At 41.0% G+C, this 12608-nt stretch overlaps 1 protein-coding gene across 5 annotated transcripts in view; it reads right to left on the reverse strand.

Moving 5' to 3' along the window:
• LOC134344149 (septin-11) overlaps nt 1–12046 on the reverse strand; it is a 93490-nt gene extending 81444 nt beyond the window's left edge. For 4 of the 5 annotated variants that reach the window (XR_010017376.1, XM_063043466.1, XM_063043467.1 and 1 more), the window contains exon 1: nt 11703–12046. Coding sequence is in view for 4 of the 5 variants with exons in the window: in XM_063043466.1 (XP_062899536.1) it covers nt 11703–11729 (27 nt within the window). In the remaining variant the exon portion in view is untranslated. The remainder of the gene's footprint in view (nt 1–11702) is intronic. The other variant, XM_063043468.1, reaches the window with a different exon arrangement.
• Between the last annotated feature and the right edge of the window lie 562 nt (nt 12047–12608).

Genomic DNA, 12608 nt, shown 5'->3' on the forward strand with positions numbered 1-12608 from the left:
AAAAAGAATCTTAAGAAAGAAATTAGAGAAGCTCAAAGAAGATGAAAATAAGGTGGCAAATAAGGTGAAAATAAATCCCAAGGGTTTCTACAGTTATATTAATAGCAAAAAGATAATGAGGGATAAAATTGGTCCCTTAGAGAATCAGAGTGGACAGCTATGTGTGGAGCCAAAAGAGATGGGGGAAATTCTGAATAATTTCTTTTCTTCCGTATTCACGAAGGAGAAGGATATGGAATTGTGTAACATAAGGGAAACAGGTAGGGAAGTTATGGAAATTATAATGATTAATGAAGGTGAAGTACTGGCACTTTTAAGGAATATAAAAGTGGTTAAGTCTCCAGGTCCTGACAGGATATTCCCTAGGACCTTGGGGGAAGTTAGTGTGGAAATAGTAGGGGCTCTGACAGAAATATTTCAAATGTCATTAGAAACAGAGATGGTGCCAGAGGATTGGCGACTGCTCATGTTGTTCCATTGTTTAAAAAGGGTTCTAAGAGTAATCCTAGCAATTATCGGCCTGTGAGTTTGATGTCAATGGTGGGTAAATTGATGGAAAGTATTCTTAGAGATGGTATATATAATTATCTGGATAGACAGGGTCTGATTAGGAACAGTCAACATGGACTTGTGCGTGGAAGGTCATGTTTGACAAATCTTATTGAATTTTTTGAAGAGGTTATTAGGAAAGTTGACGAGGGTAAAGCAGTAGATGTCTATATGGCCTTCAGTAAAGCCTTTGACAAGGTTCCACACAGAAGGTTAGTTAGGAAGGTTCAATCGTTAGGTATTAATATTGTAGTAAAATGGATTCAGCAGTGGCTGGATGGGAGACGCCAGAGAGTAGTGGTGGATAACTGTTTGTCAGATTGGAGGCTGGTGACTAGTGATGTGCCTCAGGGATCTGTACTGGGTCCAATGTTGTTTGTCATATACATTAATGATCTGGACGATGGGGTGGTAAATTGGATGAGTAAGTATGCAGATGATACTAAGATAGGTGGAGTTGTGGATAATGAAGTAGGTTTTCAAAGCTTGCAGAGAGATTTAGGCCAGTTAGAAGAGTGGGCTGAAAGATGGCAGATGGAGTTTAATGCTGATAAATGTGAGGTGCTACATTTTGGTAGGACTAATCAAAATAGGACATACATGGTAACTGGTAGGGCATTGAAGAATGCAGTAGAACAGAGGGATCTAGGAATAATGGTGCATAGTTCCCTGAAGGTGGATTCTCATGTGGATAGGGTGGTGAAGAAAGCTTTTGGTATGCTGGCCTTTATAAATCAGAGCATTGAGTATAGGAGTTGGGATGTAATGTTGAAATTGTACAAGGCATTGGTGAGGCCAAATTTGGAGTATTGTGTACAGTCTGGTCACCGAATTATAGGAAAAATGTCAACAAAATAGAGAGAGTACAGGGAAGGTTTACTAGAATGTTACCTGGGTTTCATCACCCAAGTTACAGAGAAAGGTTGAACAAGTTAGGTCTTTATTCTTTGGAACGTAGAACGTTAAGGGGGGACTTGATAGAGGTATTTAAAATTATGAGGGGGATAGATAGAGTTGACGTGGATAGGCTTTTTCCATTGAGAGTAGGGGAGATTCAAACAAGAGGACATGAGTTGAGAGTTAAAGGGCAAAAGTTTAGGGGTAACATAAGGGGGAACTTCTTTACTTAGAGAGTGGTGGCTGTGTGGAACGAGCTTCCAGCAGAAGTGGTTGCAGGTTCGATGTTGTCGTTTAAAGTTAAATTGGACAGCAATATGGACAGGAAAGGAATGGAGAGTTATGGGCTGAGTGCGGGTCGGTGAGACTAGGTGAGAATAAGAGTTTGGCACAGACTAAAAAGGGCCAAGATGACCTGTTTCCGTGCTGTAATTGTTATATGGTTAACACCCTTAAAGAGGTATCACAGGACTCAATTATTTAACCTCCCTTATATTTTATGGGCTTCAATCTCATTCTACCCTTACAACTCAAGTTAATGCCACGTCCACTGCAGTGCTGTAAAGAGACCTCAGGAAGCCATACAGCAAGGATAACAACTTCACATGGGTCTTCTCCCCAATGCTGCCAAGTGGAATTTTGTTTCTCCTATTTTTTTTTGGTCTATTGGATTAATAGGGAAAACACAGTAGCACAGATATAGAACCACTGCCTCACACCTCCAGTGATCCAAATTCCATCCTGGTATCCAGTGCCATCTCTGTGGCATTTACACATTCTCCACATGACCAAGTGATTTTCTCTGGGGTGCTCCGGTCTCCTTGCTGATGCCTAACACTTGCTTGTCCGTAGGTTAGCTGGCCACCGCAGTTTTCTTGGTGTACAGGCAGGTTATACAACTTGTGGTGGGTGGGGGTGGGTTGGGGGAGACTAATGGGAATGTGGAGAGAAAATGGGATGAGAGCAAAGAGTGCTTGATGATAACTGCAGAAATGATTGGCCAGAAGACCTATGCTAATGACTGTACTGAGGCTGCTAATCTTTACACAAGGATAAAAGTAATCCAAGTTATAGATCATCAAAATATCTCTCAGACAAGATCTACCCAGCTTACCTGGCACCAAAAGCAAACCTAAACATACAAGATTTCTGTCAAAGTTTTTTTTTATATTGGCAAGTGATTACAACACAAATGTGGAGACCAGACAGGAGAGATTCAAGTTCACATCAAAACCATTACCTAATGAAGATTAAGACGATAACATGAAGATCCTATCAGGACAAAGACAAGACTGAAAAAAGAAATTGCATTCCATTGGGCAGAAACTTAGAAGTGACAATGGTGCATCACACCTGGAAGGAGGATAGTTATTAGCTAAAAGTTCCTTGACAAATGACTATTTTAGATCAGTGTTTTACAGTACAGAAACAGACCCTTCAGGCTACACTCTTCACTAACCATCCATTTTAATTTATCATCCATTGATATCACTTTTTTAAAAATATTCCCAGATGCTACAACACACTAGCAATTTACAGTGGCCAATTACTGTACCAATCAGTACCCCTTTGGAATATGGAAGGAAACCACATGAGGAAATTCTCACAGGAAAAGGGACAATGTGTAAGGTCACGGACAGCATCCGAGATCAGGACAGAACCTGAGAGAGCAACACTACTACCTTTGCCTTTATGCCACTGGCATCTAAAGGTAATTCATAGGAACAACCTCGCTGTAATTTAGAAATTAATTATTGATAGATTTTATCTGTACATAAATCTTTTAAAACAGTAGAAGTATAATCAGAACCATATTATCACCAGGAATTGAAAATATAAAGTGCCCATTGCTAGCTACACTCAGCCACTTCATTATGTACATCTGGTCTTTAATGCAAATATCTAATCAGCCAATCATTTGGCAGCAATTCAATGCATAAAAGCACGCAGACGTGTTCAAGAGGTTCAGATGCGGTTCAGCCCAAACATCAGAACAGGGAAGAAATGTGTTCTAAGTAATTTTGTGATTGTTGGTGCCAGATGGGGTGGTTTCAATATCCAGAACTGCTAAACTCTTGGGATTTTCCAGAACAGCCTCAGGAGTTTACAGAGGATGGAAGTTAGTTAAAAAAAAAAACAAAAAAGCATCTAGTAAACAACAGTTCTGGGGGTGGGGGGGGGAAAGAGAACGCCTTGTGAATGAGAGAAGTCAGGAGAATGGCACAAGCTGACAGGAAGATGACTGCAACTCAAATAACCACGTTACTACAGTGGTATGCAGGAGAGCATCTCTGAATACACAAGTCAAATCTTTAAGTGGAATACCACAAAAGTTTGCACAAATCGTGCAAACAATAAAAGCAAGCAAATAACACTCAGAACTGAAGTTCATGGGGAAAAAAGCCAGGAGCTTGTGAGTTGCAGGCCACAGCCTCAGGGATGAGGAAACCTCGCAAAACAGTGAGCTGAACACCAGCCCGTCCTTGGTATCCAGTTGTGACCCTTGACCTTTTAAATTTGGCCTGTGTTTAAATCAGCCGAACAGCAGGTCGTTCCCTGGCCTTGGGCCCTGATATCGTTGCCTCATCTATGTCCTGCTGCTTCAAATCACCTCCAAGGCCACTCCAGCAATGGCCAAACACTGGCTTGTTCCCCACTCTTTGGCTTGGGCCTGGGCCTGGACCTGGGCCCCATCACCTCCATTTGGCCCTACAAGCCTCACTGCAACCATCCAGCACCTTCTACACTTTAGTTCACATCACAAAAATGCCAGGTCGTACAGGCAGCTCAAAAGCTCAATTCCAAAGGGAAGTTTACATGTAATTGATTGCAGCGATTGTCTGAAAAAGATTGGAGATTAATAGTTGTATTTGCTGCCAGCATGTCGTCACTGCGCTTCATCAGCACCATCTTAAACCGGAATTCCTGAATGCCCTTAAGCTACCTTCTTGAAGTCCTGCAGTTCTTCTGATGAAGATGCTCTTACGGTCCTTTGCAGGAGGGGCTCCACGATTTACAGCTAGCAATGAAGTCTATGGGATGAGTAACTTCTGGCAACCACAAATACCTTAACATGAAATATAACTCCAACCTTCTCCTTTTACATCCATTTAGCAGGGTTGCTTAATGCCACAGAAGGTTAAATGCTACCTTAATAGTCAAGAACCATTACTTTTACCCCAATCTCTGGAATTCAGCAGTTTGGTCCACATTACTACAAAAACTGTGTAATGAAGTCGAGGTAAAACAAACTCAGCAACAGAGCAGGAGTTCCCAACCTGCGGTTCACAGACCCTCTGCTTAATGATATTGGTCCATGACCCCCCACCCCACCCCCCGCAAGAGTGAGATTAGTGAGCAATTACTGACTTATTGCACAGTTGACAGCAGCACCAATTAGTTGCTGAAAATCGAGAGGCTGATTAGCAGGTAATTAGGTGGACAATATTATCGTACTTTTTGTGAAGAGGACACACCTGGGCAATTTTACATGTTGTTAGGTAAATGCTCTAACAGTATTGAATCAACTTAGTTAGAGGCATAGCTAATTTTAAAGCACATGCCTTAAAAGTACTAACGGCAGAATGTTACCATATTCTTTACTGTATCCAGTACACTCAACTGTATCTTGACATCACATGGAGTGAATCAAATTGACTGGAGACCACTTGCTGACGTTGGGGACCTCAGGATGAAGCAGAGATGGATCATCCGTGTTTGGCACTTTCTGCCGAATATAACTGCAAATGATTCATCTTTTCTTTAGCACTCACATGGAGGCCCTGTCATCACTGAAGATAGGAATGAGGCTTAAGATTTAAGGGTTAAACAAAGTCAGTTTGCATAAATTCGAATGAACATACTTTTGAAAGCAGACTTCAGTACGTGACCTGGCCTAATACTTGGTGAGGGTGTGCTGCCAAGTCAAGGGCTAGTCATCCTCAACTGTACAACCACAGTATTTACATTTTCCCAAGTGCTTGATTGATTCTAAAGTACGTGAAGTCAACTTAAATGCAAATGGCTTCTTCCCAACTCTATATTTTTAATTAACACAGATAACAAATTCGCTAGAAAAGGCAGTACTCAGTTAGGGAAAAAAAAAACTTCTCTTGGCAGGCAGAAAAGAACTATACGACACAGAAATACAGCACTGCCCAAGGAGATACTTCGACTGTTGACCTGCCTGAAAAGTGAAATACTACTGTTCTCCACTAATACTAGATGAGCAACTGGTTCAAGCAGACCAGGACAACCCTAGTTTCAAACCCAACCCAAGCCAGAGCTGCTTAAGCTTTGAGGGTAGTCTTGGTAATTATCCAAAAAATAATAAGAGATAAATCATCTTCAGACCCTTCAGTTAGTGTGCTGCAAATCAATCTGCCACAGTGGATATTCTTGGTTATTATTAAACAGGAGAGTTCAAAGACACTTCATAAGCATTGGCTGTGAATTACAGAGCATTGCAAGGGCAAGAAAAGCAAGGAGAAATGAGATAGGTGGTCAACATCAACTCATTGAGTTGCAGAGCTTCTTCCAATATCACAACAAAAATGAGAAACCAGCAGTGAAAGGGCAAGGTAAATACTATTTATAATCCTAATGAGCACCAATGGGTTAAACAGAGAGTAGATATATTCCAATCAGATCACGCATCCCACATAATATCCTCCTTTCCTCATCAAATAGTATGCAGCACATTCTTTACAGAAACTCTTAGAGATGCATTATAAACTCATCAATTGAAAATAAAGCAAATTTTGAAGGGAACTCATAACGAGAATTTTCCCAGTAATGAGCCATGTTAATGAGTACAATACTCAGCTTGTGCTCTGAAGTAATAACAGACAATAGATTGGAGGAATTACTGTCATTCAAATTGGAAATTAATAAAGCCATTAATCAAATGGTAAGGAGATGGGAGAATTTGTTGAAAATATCTACATAAACACATTTCTCTTATAGGAATCTTAACACTTCTTGGATTTAGTTGGCATCTTTGAACCTTGATATAAATACTTGAGTTATACAACCAAACTAAAATGGATTAAATGTGCTGAGGCAGGAAGTAACCATTATCATCACGACAAAAATTTAATGCAATTCTCTCCACCTCCTTCCCTCCAACCAAAAAGTGACCCTTTTAATGAGCATGACTATATATACAAACTCTCATCTTTTGTAAATGTATGGTTAATCCCTGAAAAACACAAACCAGCATTACAGTCAACTCTGCTTCCCCTTCCCATTCCCATTCAGATACGTCCATACATGGCCTCCTCTACTGCCATGATGAGGTCAAACTCAGGTTGGAGGAGCAACACCTCATACACCATCTAGGTAGTCTCCAGCCCCTTGGTATGAACAGAATTCTCCAACTTCCGGTAATTCCCGCCCCCTCCCTTCCCCTATCCCTATGTCACTCTACCCCCTCCCCCAGCTGCCTATCACCTCCCTCTTGGTTCCGCCTCCTCCTACTAACCATTGTGTTTTCCCCTATTCTTTCTTCACCTTTCCTGCCCATCACCTCCCTGCTTCCCCTGCCCCACCCCTTTATCTCTCCCCTTACTGGTTTTTCACCTGGAACCTACCAGCCTTCTCCTTCCCACCCTCCCCCCACCTTCTTTATAGGGCCTCTGCCCCTTCCCCCTACAGTCCTGACAAAGGGATCCGGCCCGAAACGTCGACCGATCTTTTCCACGGATGCTGCCCGACCTGCTGAGTTCATCCAGCATGTCATCCAGTTGCCACTGTCAGCAATTTCAACTTCTGCAGCAATGCAAGTCAACTATCATGTTACTTCTGGCGCTATGGAACTCTCAGGAAATGCCCACCAAACCTACTGGGGGAAAAAAAAATCTGCATTCATTCTGCTCACACAAATCATTCAAGCAGCTCTTTGGGAAACAAAGGGCACAGTCTGAAGGCAAAGAAAAAAAATTAGATGACTAAATTAAGAGAACATCTTCCCCTATAAAAGTAATGGTACCATAACTCAGCTATCTTATCATTTCAACAGAAAGGATTTGGTGATGGCAGATAACTACAAATACAAAAAATATTGCATTTACAGAGCACTTTTTGTGACTTCAGGATGACAACATAGTTACAGCCAACTGTTAAGTAGGCAACCTGTGATCAAGCTGCCCGAGATAGAAAGCTGAGAGCACATTGATTGCCAGCCCATTGACAAGTCCCAAAGCTGCAGTCCACCCCCCAAAGACTGCACAATGCAACTGAACTGTTCATTTATATTTTCTATTCTGGCATTAAGCATTTGAATCACCAGAAGTCTGTCATGGATAAAGTGTGCTTCCAGAGACACTTATATTACTTTGTTTCATAGGTTTAACCACCCTCATTACAAATTTAGAGGAAACTTGAACTAATTTGGATTGAGTGGGAAGATTTACATAACAGCTATGGAGCAGGAGAGTGAGGCCTGCAAACTACAACAGTGAAAGCTCAAAGTCTACAGAAAACTCAAAAGCTCTCCCTCCTTTCCTAGCAACTCTGGGCCTCTACTTAATTTCCCTCCACTTCCTTCTCTTTGATACAATATTTTCTGGTTTCTATCATTATTCCCACTTTGATTCACTTTATTAAACTTACACAATTGAAAGCAGTGAATAAGCACAACAGAAAAGAACATTCTCCATATGCATGTTTTTCCACATTAGACCAATACACATTCCACCATTAAAACAAGCAAAATTCTGACAGTGTCATGCCTTAGTATTATTGGCATGCATTGTTAATCTTATTTTATTGGCAGTTATAGTATGCAATGCAGACCAAACACAATATTCATTACCAATCAAATGGCACTGCTCAGAAATTTAATTTTTTTTAAAAAAATAACACAATCTTGGCATTGTTCAATGGTTGAACATAAACTGGATTTTTAGGAGGGACTTGTAAGTTTCCAGGAATCAAATAGACTGTTTGAAGATACTGGACAACACTAAAACAAGATACACACAAACTACCCACTTGCTATGTGGAAGAGTTAAAATCTTGCAGTTTTACACTGATTTCCCTCATCCATGTTTATACATGGATATAATAGCATATAGTAGCAAGTAAGTTTATTTTTAAAATTTTTAATCTGATAAAGATCTATCTCATAGAGACATGTGATCATTTATTATAGTCAAGCTATAAAAGGAAGTTGCGAGTCAAACTGCTATGGGTCTAGAGCTGCTAATCCCTGTGCTTAGAATCTAGATGGGAATAAAAATAATCTGTTTTATTTCATATTCACCATTATAAAAATATAGTTTTCTAGTCCAGATTTAATTCGTGAATTTAAATATCCCAGTTCTCTCTACAAGATTCAAATTTGTCTCTACAACACTAGAAATTGAGCTATGTTGCATTTACATTCCCCCAACTAAACATGCTTTAGTCCCATTATTGGAAATCTTGCACAACTGACTAACGTATTTACTTAGGTTAATTCCATTAACGAGGATTTTTTTTTCTATAAATCAAATCAAGCAAATCCCTAAATAAGTAACATACCTTATTTGTGCATCGGGCCAATTATTCCCTCCTGGCCTGGTCAAAAGACTATTTTCCTTTACTCTAAGTGCATCAGAAGAGTTTTTCTATTTTAAGACATACACATCTGCTATACTCAATAGTCACTAACAGTCAGGAATTCCAATGGGTGGTGATATTCTTCTCAGCCAGATGTTTAAATGATACAAGCTTCATAGCATATCCGAGGCAGAAAGTGGGGGGAAAAAGAAAACTCAAGTGTGATAGATGTCCAACTCTAATTATCTGGTTGGTTTGACAGGAAAGAGGGAAATGATATGCCTGACAGGTCCATCTCTTGCAGAGATGAAACCCAGCTTAAACAGTCCATCCTGTCTCAAAGTCCAACAAAACTCCAAAAAACATCTTAACTTCTGGTTTCTTTAAGGTGTAGCTCTAGCTTCTCGGATTCAATTTCTAATGACTCTACTACTGCTTAAAGCCTTCAAGCTTCTAATTATCCAAGCAAGCTCAAGACTGAAAATAAAACAAAGAGTGGAAAGGGATTAAGAAGCACATGTAGTTATAACTAAATGATTAACTTTTCTCTTCCAAGTTTTAAGCAATGAACTGATCAGTTAAAATGGATGTCATGTATCATGAATGCTGATTAACAGATACCATGCTGTGCTCCCACATTGAAGAGTAAACAAAAAAACCATTAAATGGAAGCCAAAATTACACACACTCACTACAATACCAGTTACCCAAAGCAGTCTAAAGACCACATTTCTTTTGCCATTTGAACCAGTTGGCCAAAATTTGATGAAGGATTGTACAATGCTTAAATATTACTTTAGAACTTCATTTTAGTTACATTTAAGAATGTGCATCCAACTCACACAAATCCATGTTTGACTTGAAGACTTGCAGCAACTAAACAAAACTGCTGAAAAATGATGTCCACTTTAAATTTAGAAATTTTCAAACTCAAAAGGTATTAAATAAACTCAGTTCCTTGGACTGACAGCCTTATTTGACAGTATCGCCACACTAACTGTAATTTTATATACAACTCATGAACATAATGTTCTTTTTACTTTATTCTTATTACAGAATAGAATATTTTGTTCTGACATTAGCTTAATTTTTCCAGAGTGATTGAGCATTTCTAAACTAGAAGCCAGTGCAGGTCAATTTGTAGGCTGATAAGAGATCAAGTGAGTTGGGTCTCGAGCTGCATTTTTGGATGAGTTCAAATTTGCATACAAGAGAAGTCACTTAGATGTGTGTTGAAACAGTCAATGTCAAAGAACTACAAAGCCATGGACAAGTTTTAGCAGCAACTGAACTGAGTGAAGAACAGAATCAATTTGACAAATCAGCTCTTCAAGCTTCAGAAAGGCCACATTGTTCTATCACTTCATCATTTACACGGTTCTCCGCTCCTATTGCTAAAATGGTACCTCATAATACCAACAAGCTTTACTAACACTTTTTAACACCTCCACACCTCCTTCTACCTTCTGCAAAAATACTGACTAGACCAACACAGCCCATGACCTCTCCTGCACAAAGTCAGTCTGTGAAACATCCCAGCCGTCCTAAAAGCTCCAAGATCCTTTTGCTTATTTCAAAAATCTCTCTGCTGCTCCACAATATCTTAGTGATCTTTAACTCTACATTCCTGGCCACATCTTACATTTATCTCAGCCCACATCACTCATTCTATACTCTCTCTACTTCAGCAATGCACTCTTATCGCCCCACCCCCACGCCAGGCCTGCTCCATCATTTCCTTTTGTGTTTCCAGCGAAATACGTTTCTACTATTAATCTTACAGGGAGCATTTTATCCCTCCCTCACTGCGTACGTGCACAAGCTGTTGAGTGTTAATTTAAAGACCAATTCAATCAAGCCTTCCTGCCTAGATTCATCATTGTTTTATTTTATTGATGCTGCTGTCAGAGGGCATTGTAGCGTTATTTTTTTTTAAGATGATCAATAATTGCATATTATCTAACTTTTAATTTGGCTCCACCCGATCTCTCTTCCCTCCTCCTTTTTGCCAAACCAATAGTATTCAGAGGCCACATGTCAAACGGAGAGTAAAATTAATTCAAGATGCACGTTTGCATATAACCGTGCAGACAATCCTATCTGCGTCTCAATAGAGAGAGAAATCAAATGAAAAGAACCTAGTTTATAAAATAGCAGAGAAAGTTTTACACCAGCCAGTAATCTTCCTTTAGAATTTTTTTTTACAAGAAAATAAAATTACAGAAACTCAAGTGCCTAGCTTGCTAAGTTCAAGAGCTCAGTTCGCGAGTACAGGCCCTCGGTTTCTCAGCTTCCTCCGACGATAGGAAGTCTATTCAACATTGAGGGGCGAGGCAGGCGGACGCGCAACCCATCCTGTTTCACCCACTAGAGAACCGTGGTCTTAATCGAAAACTCGTCTCCAATATCGCTTTATGTAAAAAAAATACAACATTTCAGCGACGCCATTAACCCTGGGTAACGGAAAGGAGACTGGGCACGTCAACCTCGGCCACCTAATTGCTAATAAATTTTAAAATATATATATCAGGCAGCTTTCGCCGAAATATTTAAAACGCAATTTTTCCAACTGAAGCAACTAATCGGGCTGCAGTTTTTAACCCCTTAGCCGCTGCCTTGCGACAGCCCATCAGGCTAGTTAACGGTATTTCAGATCGCCGACAGGAGTCCAGTCACGCTCTCCAGCCACACCGATGAAAGGAATGCGCACTCACGGGTTTCCTTCCGACGACGGCAGCCATCCCGCCTGCTGCCGCTGGTGCTCACACGACGGTCGGTCGGTCGGTCGGACGAACAGACGCCTCGCGTCGCCTCCTGTCCCGGGACTCGCAGCCCGTCGGCTCGCGCAATATGGCACCCCGCGCCCCAGCGACGGAGGGTGCGGCCGGGTCCGCGGCTGCAACTTGTCCCGTGCTGCCCGCCTCCTGCAGCAGGGTACCTCCGTGCAGTGGGTTTGTTCCGATCGTAGCAACAACCCCGGTGGGGGACAAGCCCCGCGAAACGCCGTCACGGCAACTTTTAGAGGGCTAGAGGAAGCGGACACCCCTCTCGGCAGCCTCGACTTGCTGTGGTCCACGGGAGGAGGAGATAAACAGACACTTGAATGCCTCTCCTGGAAGTTCAGTGTCGGTGGCTCTTCCTCCGTAATATTACTTCGGAATTCTAAAAACACCTTAAATAACATAATGTTTAATGCGCTGCCGCTTAATGTGCCATTCAAACCACACATTTGGATAATCAAATCATTTCGCTTTGCATCACGGGTGTATGCGTTAACTTCATGGAACACATGCTAAATCGTTCATTTCCGACAATATAATCATTATCGTTAACGAACCCAAACTTAAAGATGCTAGAAATATGAAGCAAAAGCAGGACATACCATGTGTGAGTCACACGGAGCCCATCCGTATACTTGAAGCCTTCCACGATCGGCGGACATCACAGGGTTTTGGTTGTGTCATCGGCTATGCGCATCAAATATTAATTGAATTGGCGTAGAGTTTTAGTTCAAATGGACCACTCGCGGTAATGATGCTTCCTCGTTGAGAATGCGTTTTATTTTAGTGTGTACAGACGGAACCTCTCAGTTAATCAATTTGAAGTGGCATGAGGAGAGC

Source organism: Mobula hypostoma, chromosome 3, assembly GCF_963921235.1.
Source record: "Mobula hypostoma chromosome 3, sMobHyp1.1, whole genome shotgun sequence".
NCBI lineage: Eukaryota > Metazoa > Chordata > Chondrichthyes > Myliobatiformes > Myliobatidae > Mobula > Mobula hypostoma.